The 26,791-nt window shown below is 40.2% G+C and overlaps 1 protein-coding gene across 21 annotated transcripts in view; it reads right to left on the minus strand.

The window, feature by feature from the left end:
• The window catches only part of SAMD12 (sterile alpha motif domain containing 12), a 471,810-nt gene that overhangs the window by 375,179 nt on the left and 69,840 nt on the right, over nt 1-26,791 (minus strand). For 2 of the 21 annotated variants that reach the window (XM_073999339.1, XM_073999337.1), the window contains one exon: nt 1-26,366. This exon is cut by the window's left edge and continues 16,660 nt beyond it. The exons of the other annotated variants lie outside the window; for them this stretch is intronic. In XM_073999339.1, the coding sequence (XP_073855440.1) occupies nt 26,277-26,366 (90 nt within the window). In that variant the 3' untranslated portion in view covers nt 1-26,276. The remainder of the gene's footprint in view (nt 26,367-26,791) is intronic. 21 annotated transcript variants of the gene reach the window in all.

Raw genomic sequence — 26,791 nt, forward strand, 5'->3', positions numbered from 1 at the left:
AATGTTTATTGTGTTAAACTGGGAGTAAAGGGGAATTACCTAGCAACATACGAGCCCCAGTCACACTTCTCAGCCCTGACGACATAATACACACCTCGGAATAAGCTTTTCACACCCTACTGCACCACCATCATGCTGAGCATCTCTGACCTCCTGAAGAAAGCATAGGAAGTTTGTTTCAAGCATGTTTAAGTACCACCAGGTCTTTCTGAGACATCCAAACTGAGATGCATGTTCCTGGAATGCACAGCTGTGTCTTCTTTATCTCAATTTCCCCAGTGTCAGGCACCAGGGAAGAATACACAGCATGCATTCAATAAATACTTGTGAAAAAAAGAAAAGTATGAGCTCTTAAAAGAAAACGTGGAAACCAAGGGATTAAGATGGTAGCTTTGCATGATACAGCTAATTTAAGAGGCAGGGGTCGTGGAAATGCAGATTAAGTATCAGGAGCAGGAGGGAAAAAAATGCCAAAAGTTACTGGGGACTGAGGAGCAACCGGATTTATACTCACAAGCAAGCCTTGTAGGAATGAGAGAAACCCAACTGAGGGGTAGCATTGGCCTGCTTTCTCCTCAATCACACCCTCAGTGTTCAACACCCTTCTGGAACTTTGGGAGGTCTGTGGTTCTCTACAAATGCCTAAGTTAAATTTCTGCCCTCCCACCTAGGGGGATGTCTTCCAGCTACACTCAACACATAAGATGAACTACCATTTACTGAGCACCTTCTACATTCCAGGCATTTTGTCAGGCACTGGACATCTTAAATTATATTGATTGTTAACAAGGAAGACCCTAAATTGTAAAAGCTTAAGAGTGAGCCTAACTTATACCAGAATTTCAATGCAGGTCTGGCTGACATTCTCACATTTTTTCTCTCTAATAGAAAATTAAAGTCCTCTGAGGCTATTTTGCTAATGAATGTAGTGCAATATATCTACGTCCATTCTAAAGTACATGGATCATAAGTTTACTCTTTTTGGTAACTTATGGAGGTTAAATGACTGTACCTTTGCTTGCAAGTGATATACATCATTGGATGATTGTATCTTTGAGTCGGGGCATGCTGACGCATGACTATGTGTACGACCCTTATAATAACACAGCTCTGCCTAAAGATGATCTGCTTTGTGGTATGGCCTTCAAGAACATGCTGCCATTTTTTAAAACAGAGAACCACAAACTGTCTAAAGCAGTACACTTTTAAAATTAGAACTTGCTTTTACTGGTCACAACTAAATAAAATGACTCAACATCTAGTCTGTGTATTCTAGATAATTTGACTAATAAAGCCACAGCAACATTATGATCAAGCCATAAGAGTACCTTTAAGCTCAGAGCATTGAAAAAAATGTAATAATTATGTTGGTGCTTCCATAAGTTATAATTGCCTCTTCTGTGATTACTGATAATTGCAGGTAATTGTCAGCAACATGAAAGAGCTTTTTGTGGTCCCACACTAGACAATGCCATAAGGAAGGCATCACAGAGCTGAGAGGGGAACTGAGGAAGGGGAGAGTGAGCTCATTCCTACTATAACTTGCTTGGTTTATTCTCTAAAATACATTACTAGAATATGATTTAATTTTCTCATAAAACCGTATGCTGAAGTACAATATCTGCTTTCAGTAAAGAAGAAAAAAACACATATAAAAATATCTTTCCATTTTCAATTTCCTGAATTTTCAGAAAATACAGTCAATTTAAATCATTTAGAAACCTACCTGAACATTCTAACACTGGGAAGGTCTGAACTGGCAGGCATGGTAAGAGATCATACTGTACGGGTGTGAGATACTTGAAAACATAGCCATTACTTCTGTCGGGGGAAAAATCACTCTTTCAGAAGTCTGTTTTTCTCCGCACTATTAAGATGAGGATAAAGTGGGTAAAAAAGATAATTTTACAATACAAATGCTCGGTGGAATCTAGATGCTGATACATTTCACCCAAGGAATGTACATGAATTAACTGTTTCTGAAAACATAACACAGTTGAGAAGATACAGGCTCTCAATGGCAGAATGTTAAGAGATAAAGGACTGGATGCCCAGGAAAAGTAATCAGAAAATCAGGTGGCTTATGTTTCTCTTCTGGGAGACTCATCAATAAGATGTCTACGGACAATCACTTACATTTTTGCTTTATCCAAATATCAAAGGTCAGAGTGGCTCAATTTACTGTTTCTTATAGAAACTTTTTTTCATTGATTTAGAAAGGAGAAGAGTAAAAAGATAGATAGTAAAACTCCAATCAGCCTGAGAGAAAGGTTAAAGCCATTCTTTTTTATATGTATTCTGGGTAGTGATCCATAAAAAATAATTAGGACAAGGGTAAACCTATTATGTAGCACAGATTTGCCATCAGTCTCGTCAATCTTATTTGCTCAGGCACTAAAGATTTGTTGGACTCTGTGTCGATTTATAATTAAAATGTATATTAAATGCATACATATACATTTCTCTTCCTTCATGCCATCTAGTCCATGTCAGTGAGAATGCCTGTTTCTTGTTTAGTCTAAACTAGCATCCTTGTGCACAGTGATCTAAAAATTGTAGTGTTTTTCCCCTCTCTCCATTCTATTTGTTGCATTGACCAATTCTTCACACATTTCTAAACATCCATCATCCAGCTGTTATCTCTACCCAGCACTCACTGTCTGTCACATTTCCCTTGATCCTCCCTTTAAGCTAAGCTCCTTTAACACCAGCTGCCATGTCTATTTCCTTCATCCCTTTGCTAGCAGAGGAGGCTGAGCACAGGGGCTCTCACTCTCAGATGCTGGCTGTGTTATACGTAGGATTTTGTATTAGAGACCTGTCAGAGCTGGCCTGAAGGAGGGTACATTTGAAATCATTTCTCTTATTGAGAGATAAGTGCTCACTGTCATTTATTCTTCCATTCTCGCTTTTACCTTTCACACTACTTCCATATTTATCCTCCAGCCGCCTGCATATTTGACAATGCCATTGCTGATAGTGTTATACTACTAGATATGCACATGTATGGCTGAAGTGACTGATGCGTGACCTTCAGCACTTTCTGTGCTTAATACACACATTCGGGCTTCTTCCAAGACTGTTTGGGCTGTGCTGACGATCTCTATTCAGGTCCTTATTCTCCTTAACGGTAATAATAATGCTAAGTGATAAGGCCCAGAATTTATTAAGCTTCTTTCTTCCCAGGTAATTAAATGTCATATCCCTGCAGCCACCTCATTTTGTTGGCATTCAACCAGACTCAGAAGCTATAGAGCAAATGCAAAAGAGAAGCTTTCCACCTTCATTGTGTAGGGAGATTTTTGCCTAGTTTTTCAAATTCACATTGGATTACTCAACAAGGAACCTTACAGTCAGTAAGTATATATATTTGTCAACAGAAAATACAGTGTGCCAAGGAAGTACTGGTTAACTAACAAGGTCTCCATTCTATATGGTAATCACCATACCACAATTTGTCCAGCATTCCCAAAATTGTGAGCTCTTAGGGGTGGAACTATATCTTCCCATAACTTAGCATTGCTTATAGTGTCCAGCACAGTGGTGACAGCTTAAATATCTATGGATTGAGTGAAACACGCGCACACACACATACACACACACACACGGTAAAAAGAGAGAAAAAAAAATGAGAGCAAGAGATAGGATGAGCCAGAAGGATCCAAGAACATCATCCAACTTGATTTTAGTTCAAGTTGCAGAGGCCACTCCAAATGGCTTTGTGGGCAGGGGAAAAAGGTGTTTTTGGCAGTATTTTGGGAGACCTAAGCATACTGATGCTAGGTTCACAGCCACAGAAACTCACGTACCAAACTGAATTAAGAATGAGTGCCCACACAGAAAGACTGATGCAATGTTCGGTACTAAATAATCACATTCGGTCAGCAAACATGAGCTTTAATGGAGTTGTCAAAGAAAAACAGAAAACAATCATTTCACAAGGAAAGAGACAGTTTTTCCACAAAGTTACTGCGGTTTTAATCTGTTTGGGACAATTCCAGATAAAATAAGTTAATATCCAGTTTAATTGTAAACCTTGTCAGCATGTCTTTCCAGATTTGTTACACTGAGAAACAAATGTATCATCAAGTATGAAATGCATCTGAACAAACTCAACATGGCTTAACGGAGCAAGCAGTTTTTCACTTCTTTTTTCTTATTTACACAAATTATAAAAACAACAACAAAAAACAAGACATCTTGTTGCTCCTTGGGGCATAAACAAATAGCCATAAGAAGGTTATCCCAAAAAGAAACCGCAAGATAGATTATTTTGGTGTAAGGACATTTTATACATATCCACACAATGGCTTTTGTTTAGATCTCTCTACTTAATAAAATACACAATGTTCCAGGCTGCTTTGGTCCTTGGAGGTCATTCTGATATTTGATATTTCTCAAGCTGAAAATGCAATTTTAATGGGATTTACAAAATGTACTTTTTAGATATATATCTAACTCATGAAATATATTTTATATCTGAAAATAGGTGGCCCACTTGAACCACAGGCGTGGCAAAACATGTGTGCACTGTGATGCACAAAAGTTTGAAAATTAGCTCTGGGAGTCGCAAACCATTCAGAGACTGTGACTCGGTCCTGGTTTATCAAAGACTGTTGGGAGGAGGGAGGCGGGGGGCACTCCCTCAACCTCCTGCAGAAATGGAAGTTGTTCTTTGCTTGTGGACAAAAGGATACAAGTCTACTGATAGGTCCAGACTTGTAATAGCCCACAAAATTTAAAGTAAGTACCAGTGGCAGAGGGGCTGAAATAGAAGCAATCATGAATCAGCTCCCATAATCTATCATAACAGTGTGTAGTGCTCCCCCCTTTTCATTACTATCACGCTTATCTCTGTAAATGACATATACAATCAGAGGTAACTCCCAGCGCTTCGGGAATAAAGCTAAACTTATATGGAATACTCTCCTCTCTCATACATGCCTCTTTCATTTTGTAGACATCTACACCTGGCAAAATCCCAATCTTCCATAAACTCAGCTCTCGCTACTCAAAACCTACAGCTACTCAACTGAAAGAGGTCACAGAATAATCCACAACCCTATCGACTGGTCTCCCCTGAAATTCAGAGCCAGTAAGTCAAGGGCACCTTAGTATTCTAGGCATCTCTAATACCTGCCCCTACTGCAATCACTCATGCTCTCTTCTCTAGCATCTACTCTCCATCCTCACTGCTGAATGGAAACTCATTATATCTGCAAACAGAGAAGCAATCTGAAAAGACTTCCTAACCTTCCACCACCATCTCTACCACTCACCTGTCTTGTCCCTGAACCCACTTACTCTGCCTTTTCTCTTGTAACTGTAGATGCTCCTTTAAGTCAAACTGTCCAGCAACATGTTCACTCTTTCCTCATATCCTCAATTTCTCCCTCTTGATGAGATCATTCCATCAGCATATAAACATCTTTTTATATCTCCCATGTTAAAAGATATACCCTTCACCCCAAATACCCCTCCACCTCCTACCCAATTTTTCTACCCCCACCCCATTTAGAGTAAAAAACTTGGAAAGTGTTGTTCTTGCTGTTGTTCTCCAAATCCACGAGCCCCGCTCCCTTCTGAACCATTCCTATAAGGCTTTTTCCCCTTGACCACTCCACTGAGAGAGCTCTTCATGGTCACCAATGACTCCACATTGCTGAATCCTATGGGCAATTCTCAGGTACTGTAATTAACAAAGCAAGAACATTTCATTCCACCATCCCTCCTTCTAAAAACACTTTCTTGTTTTAGCATCTAGGACATGACTCACCTCCCTTCCCTCCTACCACACTGGTTGCTCCTTCTCTGACTTCTTACTGTTTCTTTCTCATCTCCCTGATTTCTAAATATTGGATGCTGCAGTATTCAGTCCCTGCAGCTCTGCTCTTCCCTCCCGCTAAGAAAACTCGCCCAGTCTCCAGGCTTTAAATACCATTCATGTGCCAATGCCTGCCAAATATATACATGCAGCCTGGACTTCTCCCCTTGAATTTCCGACTTACCCGCTCAGCCACTGGCTCAACATCTCCAACTAAAAACGTCTTAAAGAGAGTTCCTGATATCCATTATCACACAACAACCCTATTCCTCCTGCAGTTCTTTGACAGTTAATAACTGACCTTCCAATTGCTCAGGCCAAAACCTTGAGTCAACTGCTTCTTATTCCTCATGATCCATCATTGAAAAATGTTACTGTATTTTCAAAACGTATCAAGTATCTGACCACTTTCTACACTGCCATGCTGGGTCACCACTCTCCTGTGGATAATTCCAACAGTTTCCCTAGTGGAATCCCTACTTCCTGCTTGTCCCCTGATAGTCTGTTCTCAGCACAGCAGCCAGAGTGATCTTTTGTAAATGTTAAATCAAATCATATCGAAACCCAAAGGTGCCTTACTCCCTCACAAGTAAAAGCAAAACTGCTCACAACAGTCTCCCTGGCTTTGCATAAGCTACAGCCCCACCCAGTTCTCTGATCTTGTCTCCGTGTCTCATTTTCTTTTTGCTGAAGCCACACAGGCCCCTCGCTGTTTCTACAGCACATCAAGCATGCTCTGCCTCAAGGTCTTTGTGTTTCCTCTGTGGTGATGATTTTTTTCCGGATAGCTCCTTGGCTACCTCCTGTATTTCCTTCAGATCTCTGATTAAATGTTAGTTTGTTAACCAGGCTTTCCCCGGGGACTCTGTATTATTCCCCCATCCCCAGCCCCATACACCTTTTTCCTCTTACCTTGCTTTATAAGACTTTTCCACAGCAATTATCACCATTTCACATTAGACATTTACATCTTTGTTCATTGACTCAAACCCCTATAGAATGCAAGTGTCAACAGAGCAGACACTATTTTGTACTTGGCCATGTCCCCAGCACCCTGAGCAGTGCCCAGCCCATCATAGAAGCTCAATAAATACTAGTTGAAGGAAAGAAAGGCCCAAAAGTGCATCAGGTGCTGCTAACACTGTGTTCTCCTCATACCAAACTGCCCATTCTCAGTCACTGCACGTTTTCACAATCCGGGGACCTCCATATGCTATTCCCTGGGATTGAAACACTTCCCCCGCCTACTTGTCCAATGGACAGACAAGCTTGAAATGTCTTTGACATTTCACAAATGACCTGCCCTGCTCCTCCCAACCTCTTCTGTACTCCTAAAGCAGCTCATAAGAAAACATGTCTCTCTGAAGTTAGGCTCAGAAATCCATTTGCTTCTATGTTCAAAGCAACACTGTACATGCATCTGCTAACCATACCCCATAGACGGAGGACAGAGCTGGTGCACATCTGTTATGTCACCCAGCTTTGTTGACATCAGTGAAAGTCCGTAAATTAGAAGTTTATAAATACCAAAGGATCTAACTATATTTTATTGTAATTGTTTTACTTCTCTGTGTCCTTCACAAGACTGATTACAGACACCAAGTCTTATTTGTCCTAAAGCTGGAAAAATTTGAGTATGTGAAGAGTAAATGAATTCTACCCATAGATAATAACACTTACGGGAAGCTTATTAGCACCCTGCTGTTCTACATGGATTACCTCATTTAAGCTGTTCTACAATAACATGAGATAGAAACTATTAACTCCCTTTACATTATGGAACTCAAGGTTTGTACAGGTAAATAATTATGCCGGAGGTCACATAATGGCGAATGGCAGAGCCCCTTCACTTCAACCATCTGGCTCATGATACTAAGAGGTCTCTAAAGAGTCACCAAGAAAACGAGGAACAGCCCCCCAACCTTGCTACAGATCAGAATCACCGGAGCTATTGTACAATTGCAGAGTCTTTGGTTTCACCTCTCTAAATTCTGCTTTGGTAGCTCTGGGATGAAGCCCAGAGATCTGTATTTTTAACAGGCACCCAGGTGATTCTGATGCAGTCAATTCACTGACCAAGTTTAGCAAGCAGGAAACAGCACATCAAATGGAATGATTAGGAGGAATTTAATGAAAAGACTATTTAGAAAGGTGCTGGCAGGGATAAGGTGAAGTGGAGCACCAGCAGAGAGATGTCCATACCACTAGGCTGAAAGGGACAAGGTGAGGGAGCAGTTATCAGAAAGTGCAGAGTACCTATGACTTCAAGATGAGACAGCCTGGCAGGGGCTTTAACATTCAGTCAAGGTCAAAGGCAATCAGAAGCCAGAGGGGGAAGGAGCCTCCATACAGTCCATAGACACAGCCTTCTGAGACATGGAACAGAAAAAGGAAGAGGTATGCTGATCTGCAGGGCTAAAAGGAAAACATTCCACACATCAGGCATTTGAGAGTCAGTTTCCTATGGAAATAGACACTGGTCCAGCAACTGCACTAGGCATATCAAACAAACTCACTGAAGACATCCAAATGTCTTTCAGAATGCATCCTTCATTCTCAGCTCCAAACCATATAATCACCTGCCAGCTGAATACTCATATATCCCCTCTTTTCCAATCAGTTAATCATGAATCCTCTATTTTCTCTATTTCATATTTCTGATCCTTCCCTTCTCTTCATTCTCCCTGTCACTGGCTTGAGGCCACATCGTCTGTCTGGATCATTGCAGGAGCCTCGTAATTGGCCTCTGTGCTTCCTGTATCAACCCTCCAACTATTCTCCTCCGAGCTGCCAAAGCTTTCTTTCAAAATGCAATCCTGATCGTATTTCTCTCAGGCTTAGTACCCCACAGGAGCTCCCCACGCAGCATACAGGTAAAGTGCAGACACCAACTGGGAATGCAATGTGTTTCCTTATTTCCATTTCTATATCATTTCATTAACAGAGAAGAAAAACTACTGGTTTTTGTATATTTACCATGGATCAAGCCTTTGTTAATTCTGCTACTTTGTTTCACCAGCCTGTCTCAGGTCTTCTAAGCATACAACTTTATAATCAGCAATGATGATAAAATTGTATTTTTTCCTACTATTTAAACAAACTATATTTTCTTTCTTTACTACATTACAATCCCCAAAATAATGCTGAATAACAATAGCGATAGTAGCTATCTTTGCCTACTTCTTGATTTTAGCTGAAATGATTTGACTGTTTTGCCACTTAAGACAATATTAGTTACTGGGTTTGTTTGTTTGTTGTTTTTGGTAAGCAGCCTTTATTATATTTTTGAAATTCCCACTTATTCCTACTTAACCTTGAGTTAATTTGTTTAATTAGGGATATCTGCTGAAGCTTAGAAAGTGGATTTTGAGAATGATAATTTGACATTATTTGACATTATTCTTTAAGTAGTTAGAAAAATGAATTATATTGATAATTTTCCTGAAACTGACTGGGATATCTTTCCATTCCTGGAATAAAGTCTACTTAGTCATTGCATCTTATTCACTGACACAATGCTAGATTATATTTTTAATCATGTGATTTTGGCCTACAGTTTTTGTTGTTTATAATACTTTTTTTTTTTCTTCCTGAGACGGAGTCTCACTCTGTCGCCCAGGCTGGAATGCAGTGGCGTGATCTCAGTTCACTGCAACCTCTACCTCCTGGGTTCAAGTGATTCTCCTGCCTCAGCCTCCCAAGTAGCTGGAATTACAGGCATTCGCCGCCATAATGGACTAATTTTTTATTTTTATTTTTAGTAGAGATGGGGTTTTACCATGTTAGCCAGGCTGGTCTCTAACTCCTGACCTCAGGTGATCCACCTACCTTGGCCTCCCAAAGTGCTGGGATTACAGGCGTGAGCCACCATGCCCAGGCTTTATAATACTTCTATCATGTTTTGTGATTAACATTAGGCTGTCTTCCTCTATAGTCTGAAATAGTAACATGGGGATTAATTTCTTCCTGATATGTAGACAACTTTGTTGTACAACAATCTGGTCCATGTGTTTTTTAAATGGTAAACCTTTAATCATGTTCTAATATCTTCAATGATAATTAGGTTATGCAAACTTTCTTCTTCCTGAATGAATTTTCTTGATACATGTATATTTTTTCTGGTTACCTAATTTTGAATTCATATAGAGCAGATTTCATCCTTTTTGGTGTAGGCATCTATGAGATTTGGCCAATGCCCAGAACCATGTAGCTATCAGGACAGGAGTCTGTCTTCTCATTTCCTCTGCCCAGAAAGATGAGTCTCTCAGACTTTGACATTCTCCTATCTGCACTTCTGTGCAACTGGGGCAGGAAGACCAGAAGAAAGAAATAATGGAGATTACCACCCTCCACTGGCCCCAGTCACTCTGCAGACCACGGGGTCTCCTTTTCCTAATTTCAGAGACAATTTTCTTTCAAAGTTTTAGGTGCTTGCACTGTCTCTGTGACCTCAATATGGTGTCATGAGGGGCCACCGCCCCGTAAGGCAGAAAGAGAAAAAAGACAAGAAGAAGAAAAATAAAAAGAGATTTCCCCCCCACACTTTCCAGCTTGCAAGGGTACCCCTTCCTGGTCCTCTGGGAAGAAATTGGGGATTTCTCCATGAAATTGTGGCCACAGACAACCACTGCATAGTTCAGCAACTAGGGCTGCCCATATGTCACAGCCAAGGTTGAAACAAGAGAAAATCAGGAACTTACCACTATACCAGTACTTTAAGTTTTTGCTTCCCTCTCAATCTGTTTCATTCATTTTTCAGAGGCCTCAGCTGCTTTTCAAAATTTTCTCCAGAACTTTTAGTCGTAATCAGGGCAGAAATCCCCTTGGTGGGCTTTTTATCCTGGCCAGCACCAGAAATGACTTATAATTTGCATCCTAAACATTTCCTTTGGGCTTTCAAGTTTATTGTCACAAGGTTTGAGACTGCATTCTCTTATATTTATTTTCTATTTTAATAGATTTAAGGGATATAAGTGCAGTTTTGTTACATGGGTATATTGTATAGTGGTGAAGCTTTTGGTATAACCATCACCCAAATAGTGTACATTATATTCAGTGGGTAATTTCTCATCCCTCATCCCCCTTCTACCCTCCTACTCCATGGAGTCACCAATGTCTATTATTCTACTCTCTATGTCAATGCATACACATTATTTAGCTCCCATTTATGAGAACATGTGATATTTTGACTTTGTTTCTGCGTTATGTCACTTAGACTATGGCTTCCAGTTCCATTCATCTTGCTGCAAAAGGCATAATTTTATCCTTTTTTATGGCTGAGTAGTATTCCATGATATGTATGTATGTATGCATGTATGTGTGTGTGTGTTTGTGTGCATGTGTACAGGGTCTCACTGTGTTGTTAAGGTTGAATAGTGCTGCAATAAACACAAGAATGCAGGTATCTTTTTGCTATAATGATCTCTTTTCTTTTGGGTAGACACCTAGCAGTGGGATTGATGGATCAAATGATAGTTCTATTTTTAGTTCTTTGAGAAATCTCCATACTGTTTTCCATAGAGATTGTACTAATTTACATTTCCACAAACAGCATATAAGTGTTCCCTTTTCTCTGCATCCTCACCAACATCTGTTCTTGACTTTTGAGTAACAGCCATTCTGATGGGTGTAAGATGGTAACTAATTGTGGTTTTAATTTGTATTTCTGTGATGATCAGTGGTGATGAGCATTTTTTTCATATGTTTGTTGGCTGTTTGTCTTCTTTTGAGAAGTGTCTGTTCATGTCCTTTGCCTACTTCATTTTTTCCTTTTCAACTTTTATGTTCGGTTCCAGAGGTACATGTACAGGTTTGTTCCATGAGTAGATTGTGTGTTGCAGGGGTTTGGTGTACAGATAATTTTGTCACTGAGGTAATCAGCATAATATCTGATAGGTAGTTTTTAAGTCCTCACACTCCTCACACCCTCCACCCTCAAGTAGGCCCCAGGGTCTATTGCTTTCTTGTGTCCATGTGTACTCAATGTCCAGCTCCCACTGATAAGTGAGAACACATGGTATTTGGTTTTCCATTCCTGTATTAGATCACTTAGGATAATGCTTTGCCCACTTCTTAATAGGGTTATTTAGGTTTTTTGTTTTGTTTTCTTTTTATTGTTGAGTTGAGTTCCTTGTAAGCTCTGCACATTAGTCTTTTGTCATATGCATACTTTGCAAGTATTTTCTCCCATTCTGTAGGTTGTCTCTTCACTCTGTTGACTATTTATTTTGCTGTGCAGAAGCTTTTTCGTTTAATTAAGTGCCATATGTCTACTTTTGGTTTTGTTGCATTTGTTTTTGGGGTCTTAGTAACAAATTATTTTCCCAGGCCAATATCTAGATGAGCTTTTGCTAGGTTTTCTTGTAGAATTTTTATAGTTTCAGGTCTTACAGGTAAGTCATTTTCCCTAGAGACAGGGACTTACTCTGCAGCCCAGGCTGGAGTGCAGTGCATCCTTGAACTCCTGGGCTCAAGGGATCTTCTACCTCAGGTTCCCAAGTAGCTAGGACTATAGGCACATGCCACTACACTGGTTATTTTTTTTTTTTCTTTGAGACAGAGTCTTGCTCTGTCACCCAGGCTGAAGCGCAGTGGTGCGATCTTGCCTTACTGCAAACTCTGCCTCTCGGATTCACACCATTCTCCTGCCTCAGCTTCCCGAGTAGCTGGGACTACAGGTGCCTGCCACCATGCCCAGCTAATTTTTTGTATTTTTAGTAGAGATGGGGTTTCACCATGTTCACCAGGATGATGATGATGATGATGATGATTATTATTATTATTATTTTTCAGACAGAGTCTTACTATGTTACCTAGGCTGGTCTTAAACTCCTGGGCTCAAATGATCCTCCTACCTCATCCTCCCAAAGCACTGGGATTACAGGTGTGAACCACCATGCTCAACCTTCAGTTAAGTCTTGAATCCATCTAATTTTTGCATATGGTGAAAGACAGTGGTCCAGTTTCATTCTTCTGCATATGGCTATCCAATTTTTCCAGCATCATTTATTGAATAGGAAGTCCTTTCCCCAGTGTATGTTTTTGTCAACTTTGCTGAAGATCATCTGGATGTAGGTATGTGGCATGGGTTCTGTTCCATTTACTTAGGATTGTTTTGGTTATTCGGGCTTTTTTTGGTTCCATGTGAATACTAGGATTGTTTTTTTCTATTTCTGTGAAAAATGACATTGGTAATTTAATAGAGATTGCATTGAATTTGTAGACTGCTTTGAGCAGTATGATCAGTTTAATGATATTGACTCTTCCAATCCATGAGCATGGGATATTTGTCCATTTGTTTGTATCGTTTATAATTTCTTTCATCAGCGTTTTTCAGTTCTTTACAAGGAGAACTTGTAAAGTTCTTTAAAGGAGAACTTTCATCTCCCTGGTTAAATGTATTCATAGATATTTTACTTTATTTGTAGCTAACAACTATAACAAAACAAAGATGCCCACTTTCACCATTCCTATTCAACATAGTAATGGAAGTTCTAGCAAGAGCAATCAGGCAAGAGAAAAAAATAAACAGCATCCAAATTGGAAAACAGAAATCAAATAATCTCTGCTTGCTGATGATATGATCTTATACCTAAAAAACCCTAAAGACTCCTCTAAAAGACTCTTCATAGAAATCAAAGAAAAATATAGTAAATTTTGTATATTATAGCGCATATTTTGCCTGTATCTGCGAGATATTTACAGATAGATATATAAGGAGATATCACAGTTAAATTTTAATAATATCAATTTTCCTTTGAATTTTAATAGGTTTTGCTTTACATTTTCACTCATTTGATAGGTTTATGCTTATGACTAGTATATCTTGTTTTATATGATGCCTGTTATAATCAAGTAATATCCCTATTTATCCTGTTCATTGTTTTAACCTTAAATTACCATAAGTTTGATCTTTGCATATACCTGTAACTTAAACCATTTTTCATCTCTTTGATTGAAAAGTGCTTCATGGTGTTGGGCTTTGTTAACTGAATTTGTGTAACATAATAAGGAAATGGTGTACTCATAATAATGAAGCAACTTATGTTCTTAATTATATTCTTTGTATCATCGTTGTTTTCTGCTTACTTTACTTCGTTGTTTCCTTTTCTCCTTGTTGTTCCTGGCTTGATCAAGCTACCGTTCACTGCCTCCCTCATACCCAAGTTAATTTCTAAGTTCTACTTTTCTTTTTCCATTCCACTAGTGATTATCCTGATAACCATGCTAATTTTCTATTAAATGAAAATAGGATACCAAATATGCCCTCACTCCCTGCCTACACCACCTCTATCTGTTTTCTTTCCCCTTATAGCTTTCCTCCTCTCCCAATATAAGATAAAAACTTTAAAATGCTTCCTTGCCTTTCTCTCTACCTTTAGATTTCGCAGATACTATTTACTATTTTTAGTTACCTCTGTAATATATTTAAAAATACCTGGCATTATATTACAATGTTCCTTCCACTTTATTAACAGTTTAGATTGAGCTATGTAGACTGACACACACACACATAAATGGATACAGAGGCCCAGACTTTATGTACCTCCTGATGTGTGTTGTATGTTTTTTGACTGGAGGTTATCATGATATTGCCCATTATTTTAAACTGATGACAACTTAACACTCATTGCATAAACAAACAAGCAAAGAGAAAACTAATAAAAACTATAGTTTAACTTTGTTACTCCCCACCCCATTTCCATTTTTAACTTTTTGTTATTTCTATTTGTATCATATTGTACTGTGTATTGAAAAGTTGTTGTAGTTATTTTTGATTGGTTCACCTCTCAGTCTTTCTACTCAAGATAAGAGCTTACATACCACAATTACAGTGTAAAAATATTCTGTGTTTTTCTGTGTACTTACTATTAACAGTGAGTTTCGTATCTTCAGATGGTTTCTTATTCCTCATTAATGTCCTTTTCTTTCAGATTCAAGAGCTTCCCTTAGTTATTTCTTGTAGGACAGGTCTGGTGTTGATGAAATCCCTCAGCTATTGTTTGTCTGGGAAAGTCTTTATTTTGCCTTCATGTTGGAAAGATATTTTTGCTGGATATACTATTCTAGGATACAAGGTTTTCCTCCTTCAGCACTTCAAATAGGTCATGCCCCTCTTTCCTGGCCTGTAAGCTTTCCACTGAAAAGTCTGTTTCCAGATGTGTTGGAGCCCCTTTGTATATTATTTGTTTCTTTTCTCTTGGTGTTTTTAGGATCCTTTCTTTATCCTTGACCTTTGAGACTCTGATTATTAAGTCTTGAGGTAGTCTTTGGGTTAACTCTCTTTGGTGTTCTATAACCTTCTTGTACTTGAATATTGATATCTTTCTGTAGGTTCGGGAAGTTATCTGTTATTACCCCTTTGAATAATATTTATCTCCCCTCTCTCTCTACCTTCTCTTTAGGGCTAATAACTCTTAGATTTGCCCTTTTGAGGCATTTTCTAGATCTTGTAGATGTATTTCATTCTTTTTTATTCTTTTTTCTTTTGTATCCTCTGATTGTGTATTTTCCAATAGTCTGTTTGCAGGCTCACGAATTCTTTCTTCTGCTCAATCAATTCTGCTGCTAAGGGACACTGATGCATTCTTCAGTATGTCAATTGCATTTTTCAGCTCCAAAATTTCTGCTTGATTCTTTCCAATTATTTCAATCTCCTTGTTAAATTTATCTGATAGAATTCTGAATTCCTTCTCTGTGTTATCTTGTATATTGTTGAGTTTCCTCAACACAGCGATTTTGAATTCTCCATCTGAAAGGTCACGTACGTGTCTGTTCTTAGTTACCAGGAATCTCTGTTTCTCCAGGATTGGTCCCTGGTTCCTTATTTAGTTCTTTTGTTGAGGTAATGTTTTCCTAGATTACACTGATGCTTGTCAGTGTCTGGGCACTGAAGAGTTACATCTTTGTTGTAGTCTTCACAGTCTGGGCTTGTTTGTACTCATCTTTCTTGGGCAGGTTTTCCATTTATTGGAGGGGACTTAAGTGTTGAATCTAAGTTTTGGATCACTGCAGCCCTATCTGCACTAGGGAGCACCCCAAGCCCAGTAATGCTGTGTTTGCTGTAGAGGTACCACCTTGGTGGTCTTGAGTAAAATCCAGAAGAATTCCCTGGATTACCAGGTAAAGACTTATTCTCTTCCCTTACTTTCTTACTTTCTCCCAAACAAATGGAGTCATCTGTCTCTCTCTCTCTCTCTCTCTCTCTCTCTCTCTCTCTCTCTCTCTCTCTGCTGAGAAGCCTGGAGCTCGGGGAGGGGTAACACAAACACCCCTGTGACTACCACCACTGGGTCTGCACTGGATCAGACCTGAAGCCAGCAATGGGTCTTGCCCAAGGCCCGTGGTAACTACACCCTGACTACCACTTATGTTTGCTCAAGGCCCTAGAACTTTACAGTCAGCAGGTGGTCAAGCTAGCCAGACTTGTGTCCTTCTTCCATCAGGGTGGCAAGTTTCCCTCAGTCTCAGATAGGTCCATATGTGCTGTCCAGGGCCTAGAATCAAAAATCTTAGGAATATACTTGGTGTTCTATTTTTTTTTTTTTTTTTTTTTTTTTTTTTTTTTTTTGAGACCGAGTCTCTCACTTGTCACCCAGGCTGGAGTGCAATGGTACGATCTTGGCTCACTGCAACCTCCGCCTCCCAGTTAAAGCAAGTCTCCTGCCTCAGCCTCCTGAGTAGCTGGGATTACAGGCACCTGCCACAACGTCTGGCTAATTTTTTGTATTTTTAGTAGAGACAGGGTTTCACTATGTTGGCCAGGCTCATCTTGAACTCCTGACCTCGTGATCCACTCGCCTTGGCCTCCCAAAGTGCTGGGATTACAGGCGTGAGCCACCATGCCCGGCCTACTTGGTGTTCTATTTTACTGCAGCTCAGCTGGCACCCATGCCACAAGACAATGTCCTTCCCACCCTTCTCTCCCTTTTCTACAATCAGAGGAATCTCACCTCATGGCCACCACCACCCCAGGCCTGTGCAAATACTGTCCATCTACCACAGGGCAGTATGTTCACTCAAGACCCAACGTCTCTTTAGTCAGCTTGTGGCAAATGCTTTCATGCCTGGGACTCTCCCATCCAGGTAGAGAAGGAACCTGAAGGGTCCTTCTGGCCCAGGGCAGGTTCAGAAATGCCATCCAAGAGCAATCAAGGACCCCAATATTCTGCTTGGTGCTCTATCCCACTGTGGCCAGGCTGGTAACCAAGCAGCATGACGAAGTCACCTTTACTTTTCCCTCACCTTTCCTCAAGAAGGAGTGCTTTCCTGTAATAACCATAGCTGGGAATGTGCATTTTCACACCCAAAGCCTCCTGAGGCCCTGAATAATCAGCAGGTGATAAATCCTGCCAGGACTGGGTCCTTTTCTTCAAGACAGCAGGTTTGCGGTTTCCCTTTTTGCCCAGGTTATATCCAAAAATGTCCATTATTTAGGGCCTGGAATGGGGGCCTGAGGAATCCGCCTGGTGCCCTATCCTATTGTGGCTAAGCTGATATCAATGTTGTAAGACAAAGTCCCCTTTACTACTTCCTTTTCTCTCTTCAAGCAGAGGGGAGGAGTCTCTCTAGGAGCTGCAAGCTGTGCTGTCTGGGGTTGGGGAGGGGTGGTGACTTCCTTGGCTGCTTCAGCTGTTGTCTCCCTAGGTCACATGCCCCTCAAGTCCACTGGCTACCAGCCCAGCACAGCCCTAGGACTTGCCCAAGAACTGTAGTCTTTGTGGCTCAGGCAGCCTTTCAAGTTTATTTGGGACCCCAGAGCCCTTTAGCTCACAGTGTCAGCGCCGGCCAGAACTCAGGCTCTGACCACTGGGATGGGCAATTCCCCTCAACTAGGGCTGGCTTAAATGCTCCCCTATGGGCACTGGTTGAGTCTGCCTGGCATTGCTTTCCACTGTGACAGGGCAGCACTGAGTTCCAATGCTAAGTCCCACAATCACTGCGCTCTCCCTCTCCAAAGGGCACAGATTCTCTCTCCCCACCACATGGGCACCTCAGGGGAATGAGAGAGAAGTGGTGTAGGCAATTCTAGACTGTCTTTCCTGCCCACTTCAGAGCCTGTTTCAGTGATAGAAAGTCAAAATCAGGTACTGTCATCAACTCACTTTACTTTTGGTTCCTATGAAGGCGCTTTTTGTGTGGATAGTTCTTCAATTAGGTGTTCCTGAAGGAAGGATAATTGGTGGAAGTCTCTACTCAGCCATCTTGCTCTGCCTCCCCTGGAATTTATCTTTGTGTATAGTATATAAGGCAGCTATTTGAATTTTCTTTTTTCCTCCCAAAATATCATTATATCCATGTTGCAAATAACAAAGCCCATACTCAGAAAGGTTAGGAAATTTGCCTGATATTTCAGAGGTAGCAAATTACCTAACTAGGATATAAACCTATTGACCCTTTCTAGCAATTCAAGCCATCTCCCAAGAGTAATGTGTGATACATTCCACATTAAAACATTATTACATTCAGCACAAACGGCCTAAAAATGTCACTCACGTCTGCTGCATTGCTTTAGCAGCAAGAAATGCCTTGGCATTGCTGATCATATATAGATATACCTGCCAAGATCTGCTTTGCATTTGCTCAGAGATGGAATCACGAAGTCCAGGAATAGAATTCCATTATTATTCAGAACCAAGTAGCTGCTATCATGAAAATTAGGGAGCCTCAAATTGACACTTTCTCTAACGACAATTCTATGTTCTCTTGGCTGGCATAGAACATGAGTAATAATAACCCTAGAAGAAGAGTATGGCTGACTTCTACCCAGGATCAGGAGACTGAACTATTCTGACTCCAGTTTCAATCACCAATCCCCAGAAAATCCTGTCTTGCTGCATGGAGAGTTGGTTTTAGTACTCTTTATGACATCTATCTGATTGGGCTCATAGTGGACACTTTTGGGAGTTTCTTCCTAGTCTGAAATTAATTTCTTTGCATTTGAGAATGCTGCCCATACCCCCACCCCAGAGCCACAGGGTCCTGGGGAAGAGCTGTTGGTCACCATATTTGTGTCATGGGTGATTTTCCAAAGGTGGGCCACTAGTTCTCATCAGGCCATCACATTCTCTCTCTTTCAGAATTTAGAGTTGGGCATGAGGAAGTCAAGTCAGCCTCATTATACAACTAAAACTGAATAGTATAAACTCAGGCACCATGGGTGGCCATGTGCTGCTATGTGGACTGGGAAACAGAGAAGCCAGCGGCAGGGAAGCAAAGGGAAAAGAGATATATGCATGTAAAAGCAGAGGAAAAACCTGGAAACAGAATACTTTCTGGGTTTCTTTTCTAATGACTTTCTGGTTGAGATGATGCATTTATTCAACAAATATTTACTACACATTTAATATGTGCAAGATGTTATTTCAGATGATGAAGTACTATAGGATACCGCTCCATCCTTAAAATAAGTTGTCCTTCTTTGTTTATGTTAACTGGCAGGTGTCTCTACTTCTTATAACAAGAGACCCACAACTAATACAGGCCCAGAAACACATTAATCCTCTATCTATGAGAATCTCACACTTTCGGCTGTTCCAGATGCCAGTTCTATTTCGTAGGCACTCAACCTTGTACTGTCACTCATTTTAAAAGTCTCTCTCATCATCCTAAGGTGACTCCAAATTCTTCCAGGGTAGTGGTTCTCAACTGCCATGACACAGGTCCCCAGAGTATTATGATCAGTGATGAGGTATGTCATTAGTAATTTTTTAATTATAATAAAGTGCTAAAGTTGCCTAGCACTTTATGATTGCTTTTTCCTGAGCAGATTCAAGGTCATCTGTAATACTGTCAGTCTCCCTTGCACTCCCATATGCTTTCTTAGTGGAAGAGAGATCTAATATACCAGCATGCAGTGAACTGTGCATAACCCTGGGTGTGTACATACACAGGGGCGTGTTAGCTATGTGAAAATCATCCCTACTGTTTGTCAAGGTTGATGGAAAGTTAAGAATCTCACAGGCTGTGTCTCTTACAGAATTCTAAACATATCACAGGAATTAAATAAACTCTTGCTGTTGCCACTATTGATGCTACATAAAGGGGCCTTTCTGTTCCTTAAGCCTGCACCATTGCAATTGGCCATATAAAAATGCCACATATGTTCTAGGCCTTAGCCCTTGAAAATTTTTATCTCAAGCTGGAATATATGCAAAGATTGGGTAGGAGCCAAATGATAAGATCAAACAAAGCTAAGTACACTGCTGTGAAATGTCATTTTTTTGTCTTAATTCCTTTCTGATGGGACACACCCTTCCATCAGGTCATAGGATCCTGTGACTGGCCCAGAGGTGAACATGAGACCTGAACAGGGTAAATCAGGATCCTTTTCCAGAGGCTGAAATTATGCTGGGAGAGAGAACAAGATTTTCTTAAATCTCAACTGGCAGAATTGCATAAACCTAGAGCTACAAGGACCTATCTTTCCCAGAGAATGAAGCCAGCCAAGAAAAACTACCACATAGTGGTATGTTTAGGTACTATATTGTACCTATATTGTGTACCTATATTGTGTGTTATTTCCTCAAATCTTTATGACCCAGGAAGTAGATAGCTAGTGAGACCCCTTTTCTGATGAGGCAACTGGGGACCTGAGTTTAAGCCACTGTCCAAAGTCATATAAGAATGAAAGAGAGAGCAGAGATCTCAATCCATGCCTTTCTGGTTCTAAGCCTTACTCTTCCTCAAGTAAGCATACAATAATTTATATATATTTGTAGTTAACCTGAAACTGTCTCTCCACAATACCTTGGGCAAGTCCTTGGCATCAGCTGACTTATACATCAGTGCTTTTAAGCTAAGAGTCAAGAAAACTCTTGTTTATAAAGGACCCCAACAGTAAACATTTTAGGCTTTGTGGGATATAGAATCTCTGCCAAAATTACTTAAATGTGCCACTGTAGCATGAAAATAATTATAGACAGTAGGTAAGTGACTGTGTGTGGCTGTATTCCAATAAAACTTTATTTATGGAATAGACAGTGGGAAGAGGCAGAATTTGGCCTTTCAGGAAAAGCTTGCTGTTCTAAGCTATTACTCACCATGTAACTACATTGTCAACTCTTTATAGACAAATTCCAAATGTTAAAACAATTTTACATTATTTTATAATTTACCAATGACCAAGTACATATACATACTTATTTCAGTAATTGACAAACAAAATACACAAAGGTACGAATTGATCAAGGCAAGAAATGTGTTAACTCATGCTGACTTTGAGTATTTTCATCCTTTCTTTTTAAAATTTTTTGAGATGGAGTCTCACTATGTTACCCAGGCTGGTCTTGAAATTCTGGCCTTAAGTGATTCTCCTGTAACAGTCTCCCGAGTAGCTGGGATTACAGTTGCAAGCTATGGTGCCCAGCAATATTTTGATTCTTGAAAAGGACTGTGCCAAACGTCTTAGTGGGGATAGACCAAAGAAAGGTGAGATGAGCAGGCAATCCTAGAGGGTAGGCATATGTCCTTTGAAAAGGGCAGTCTATTTTACTTCATGCAAGGATGAAAAAACTATTAAGCCAGTGAGAAATAGGCCACCCTGGCTGCATAGACAATAAGTAAGTGTCAGGGACTTGCAGATAATAGCAGGATAAGAAACTCAAATAGCAAGATAAGAGCACCAAAAAGATATACTTTCTTTGAGATCTGTGAAGATAACTAGATCCTCTTATTCTCAGTGAAAAAAAAAAACAGATACATCTATTTCCATTAATTTTCCAAATAGTATTTGGTTTTGAAAATAAAATACCTTTATGATGAAATGTCTTAGATATAATTTAAAATATCCAAAAGATCACAATATTTGCAACAAATGTGAATATTTAAAATAGTGTACTAAAAATGGTATAATCTTAAATATACCTGTTCAAGTCCAGTTTCTAAGGGAATGTGGTTCTAAGGGCATTTGGAGATGGGGAGAGCACTCTGATTTCAATTCCCAACATCACTGTACGGGAATGTGAGAAGCTTTCCCAGGTCTTCCAGAACTAAGAAACTAGAGAACAAGGAAAGGCAATTTTATGACAATCATTTTTATGAGATTACATATAACTAGATCCAAGTGAAAGTTAATTTCCAAACATGTACACATTCAGGTAATTATAAGCTGCCTGTAAAATACCATTTAACAAAATGCATTTTATTTCTATTTTGAGGAATGATTTGCCCTTGAGGGACAAAATAGTCTTGTGCATGTAATATAAAGAACAGAACCACAGACTTCCCAAGGTTGTCTATATTTTCCTTTCTGTCTACACTACCGTCTTACATGCAAGGTTGTCCCTAGCCTACAGCTAAATTCCCAAGCCAACATAGACATAAAAGAGGGAATGGAAGAAGTGAAGGAAAGAGGGAGGGGAGAAAAGAAGGAAGGAAAAAGGATGGTAGGATGAAAAAAAGGAAAAAGATGAGAAAAAATAAGAATTAAACACCCTAAAATGAAGGAAAAGCGGGTTATCTTTGAAAGCCTAGTTCTCTCTCCAAAGAAAACTCTAAGAGGATGGGAGGAAATGGACCCTTGAAAGGTCTGTTCCATGTCCAAGGTCCTGCAGACTTGCTGACTCGCCTGTCCCGCCTCACTCTGGACATTCCCCAGAGTCTGTGCACTTAGTCCTAAACCTGCTTCCCACACTCATGATGCCAATTAAACTTCTTTGTGTACAACTTCCAAATCTCTTATCTCAATTACTGATCCATCTATTGGTCACTCATTTTGAGTCTCTAATTTTTGCCTGGTATTTCTCTGTAGAAGAGCTCCCTTCATTTCAAAGCCTAATGTGATCAAACAAAAACGCAGCTTTTAAAGCCAGCTTTTCTTTCTCTACTTCAGTTCACCGTGGAAACCTTAGGAATCTTGAGTCCACATCCTATGACAAGCTTGTCCAATCCGCGGCCCGCGTGTGGTTGAGGACAGCTTTGAATGTGGCCTAACACAAATTCATAAACTTTCTTAAAACATTATGAGATTTTTTTGTGTGATATATATATATATATATATATGTATGTGTGTGTATATATATATTAGCTTACCAGCTATCGTTAGCATTAATGTATTTTATGTGTGGCCCAAGACAACTCTTCTTCCAATGTGACCCAGGGAAGCCAAAAGTTTAGATACCCCTGTCCTTCACCAATAAAGTCTTTCTTCAGAACATGTATTTGCATTCATTCTTCACTCTCCATTCCTTCTGACACCACTTAAAATCTTAGGCAAGCATAAATTTCTAGAATAGTCTTTATATTCTTTATCTTTCATTCCTTTATCTCCAGGGTCTCCCCATGCCAAATGACCGGGGCTAAACGAATCTTACCCAATTATCCTTTTCATCCCACCATTCTCCTGCTAAAAAAAATCTTTTGACTCTCTCTGCATACAGAACAAAGTATAAGCTCATGGGTCTGGTGTCCTGTCTTTCACCATCTGTTTCCAACCCACCCTACCCATCCCCCCCAAAACTGAAACTCTCCATGGTTTAGGCGAGTCCATCAGCTCTTCTCCAAATGGCAATACTCATTCCAACCTTTTCCCGGTCATACATTCAACTAAATATCATCATTTATGTTCTAGGCATCTGGTAGCACAAAAATGAGTCATATTTCACTTTCACAATACATTGGAATAGTTTAAGTGCAAAATAATAGCTATACAAGGCTCAAAGGGCTTGTTAAAGTGAAGTAGTCTTCCACAAAAACCTTCAGCAAAGGGTGTTGAAGTATTGAAGGATGCACAATAGGGTTAAATGGAAGCAGTAGCTTGGGAAGTGGTGAGAGCACATAAGAAGTGTCTCTAGGGCTTCAGAGGTAAGAGTCACACTTTCCTATAATCAGGAATAGGCCAATCAAAAGGCCTTCTTATAGTCTGGGTTTTCCAAGCACAAGATGTTTAGATTTGTGAGGACTGAAAGTCAGTCAAAGAGGGTACACAGTTGCTCCAGGGATTTCACCCCAGGTCACATTTCTTGAAAATCAAACTGAAACTAAAGTACTTGATAGACATTATAGAGACCCAAGGGAAAAACAGCCAAGATTCAGGGATAGCCAAAAACCATTCAAGCAGAGGTGTCTGGCTTCCTGCCTCCTTCTCAACCTTCATTCCCTGCTAATAACTTGGAGAAAGTTCAGTCAGTAGCACTCATCTCACCACACCACTATTTCTTCAGCACATCCTCCAACTCTTGCCTCCCTACCATTTCAGAAACATTAAGGTAAAAGGCTAAGGAAACATGTTAGTTTTCTTGAGAACATTCTATGTGCCAGGCATTGTGCTAGGTGATTCAACATATAAATAAGAGAAGAAGAAACTAAATAGAAAAAGGCAAAGTAGTGACTGGAAGTTAAAGCCAACAGCAGACAAATGAGAGCACTTCTTCTCAAATTGTTGCATGCTAGCTGCAACAGAAACCTCTAGGGTAACTGATAAAATACCAGTGCCCAGGCTTCAGTCAAATAACTACAAGTCGGTAGACCTTGGATGAGGCCAAAAACTATATAAATGTGTGTGTGTGTGCATGTATACACATACATGTATAAACATATACACATGTATTTTAAAAAGAAGAACCCCAGGCCAGGCACAGTGGCTCACACCTGTAATCCCAACACTTTGGGAGAGCTGAAGCAGGTGGATTACCTGAGGTCAGCAAGTCGAGACCAGACTGGCTAACATGGTGAAATCTCATCTCTACTAAAAATACAAAAATTAGCCAGGTGTAGTGGCAGACACCTGTAATCCCAGCTACTTGGGAGGCTGAGGCAGGAGAATCGCTTGAGCCTGGAAGGCAGAGGTTGCAGTGAGCCAAGATCGCACCACTGCACTCTAGCCTGGGCGACAAAAGTGAGACTCCATCTCAAAAACAAAACAAAACAAAACAAAAAACAAGAAGCCCAGGCAATTCTAAACACCACACAGGCATTTATGCATAAGTCATCATTAGGACTCCTGAATTAGGGTGTCTACTGTTTCTTCTAAATACCATAGTCTTCGTCCAAAGTGGAGGAAAGAGAAAGAGATACCATACTTTACTGAATCTTGATGAACTCAAGACATCATTATTTTACATTTTCCTTAGGAATAGAAAAAGCAACAACAACAACAACAACAAAACCACTGGTAATGAAATCATAATATGCAAGCAATTGTAAGATGCCTCCCAATTTCAGAAATGTTAAAAGGCTTAAAAATGATGCATCTTGGTGGCTCAAGCCTGTAATCCCAGCACTTTGGGAGGCCGAGACGGGCGGATCACGAGGTCAGGAGATTGAGACCATCCTGGTTAACATGGTGAAACCCCGTCTCTACTAAAAAATACAAAAAACTAGCCGGGCGAGGTGGCGGACGCCTGTAGTCCCAGCTACTCGGGAGGCTGAGGCAGGAGAATGGCGTGAACCCGGGAGGCGGAGCTTGCAGTGAGCTGAGATCCGGCCACTGCACTCTAGCCTGGGTGACAGAGCGAGACTCCATCTCAAAAAAAAAAAAAAAAAAAAAAGATGCATCTTTGAACAGATGAAATATAGTTAACATGCGTCAAGCTTCCACTGGAGTCTTGTGGTTACATGCCTGGCAAGTGGGGTGAAATTCCCTGAGTTACACAGCTAGTGAGAGACCGAGCTAAGATTGTTCCCAACTGCAAAGCCAGAGCCCAGGTACTGCCTTCAATTACTCCACAGAGCTTACGTGAGTAGTTGAGCTCTGAAACAGGGACCCTTAACCTGTCATATACCTCTCCATGGAGCACACATAAAACATTTAGAACGGTTCTTGGCTCAAAGCAAACTCTAAACAAATGCCATCATTCCTGCCTTCACACAGCTTGCAGTGCAGTGAGAAACCCAGGTGTGATGAGAAGGAAAACACAGGGTAGTATCAGAGAATAGAATAAGGGAACTAAACCAAGCCTTAGGTGGTCAGGCAAGGCTCCTGGACCAATTAACATTTAAGCCAAGACCTGGACAATGTTGAGTAGCACTTAGCATCAAATGAAGAGGTGGAATGGGGAGGGGTTTCTGTAAATCCTAGCCCTGATGTGAAAAGAAGAACATTATTCTGCTCTCAATCAGAGATAACACTGAATCCAACATTTTTTCCTGGCAGCCCACCCGAGCTTTGTCCATAGGATTCTTATCAGCTTCCAAGGTCGAGAAGGGGCCCACTGGGAGGGGAGGCAAACTTGAATCTCACTGGCTGTCAAGGGAACAGATGAACAGATCTGCTTGCAGGGCAGATGGCAATGGAGCAATAAATTAGCCCTATAAATACTTTAAATTTAAATGTTTAATCTCTCCTAATTACAATGAGACATTTCTAGAAGATTATTTTTAATAGCAGGCAAATCACAATTACAATGTTAAACTCATTGGAAAGCCCCACTGCACCTCCCTAACCCCCATTCCTCCATTTAGGCATTTCAACTTGTTACATTTGGGAATAGCTTTATTATTCAAGGTGGTGATGTCAGCCTCCATAGATCTGCGATATGGGGTGGGACAGAAGGAATGCATTACACAGACTCATTGGGAACTGAGCCCAGCAAACACTTGGTGCCTGGAAGAGAACAGAAGGCCACATCAGTTTGCTTTACAGTAGGCTCCTAGCGAACACAAAACCAAACTCAGGCATTTAATTAAGGATACAAAGTTTTCCCTCATCCAAGATCATTAAAAAGCATTTTTCTTTTCTTTCTTAAAAAAATGACAAAAGCCATACTGAAAAAGAATGTTTACAGAATATTCAGACTTTTGCTTGAGACTCATTCAGGAGTAAAGAAATAGAAGGTGCAAGTTAGGTAACAGATTAATGCAGAGATGGCAACTATTCCAGAATCTAACCCGTGAATACTGAAAAGATTAGTGCGAGCTTGCCACTCATGACCAGCGAAAAAGTTTTACAACAGCAAGTTCCACAGGCACTTCCTTTAAAAAAAAAAAAAATGTAGCAGCAAACACCTACGAGTCTGGTGAAATTCTGTG

This window comes from Macaca fascicularis, chromosome 8 (genome assembly GCF_037993035.2).
Source record: "Macaca fascicularis isolate 582-1 chromosome 8, T2T-MFA8v1.1".
In the NCBI taxonomy this organism is placed as follows: Eukaryota; Metazoa; Chordata; class Mammalia; order Primates; family Cercopithecidae; genus Macaca; species Macaca fascicularis.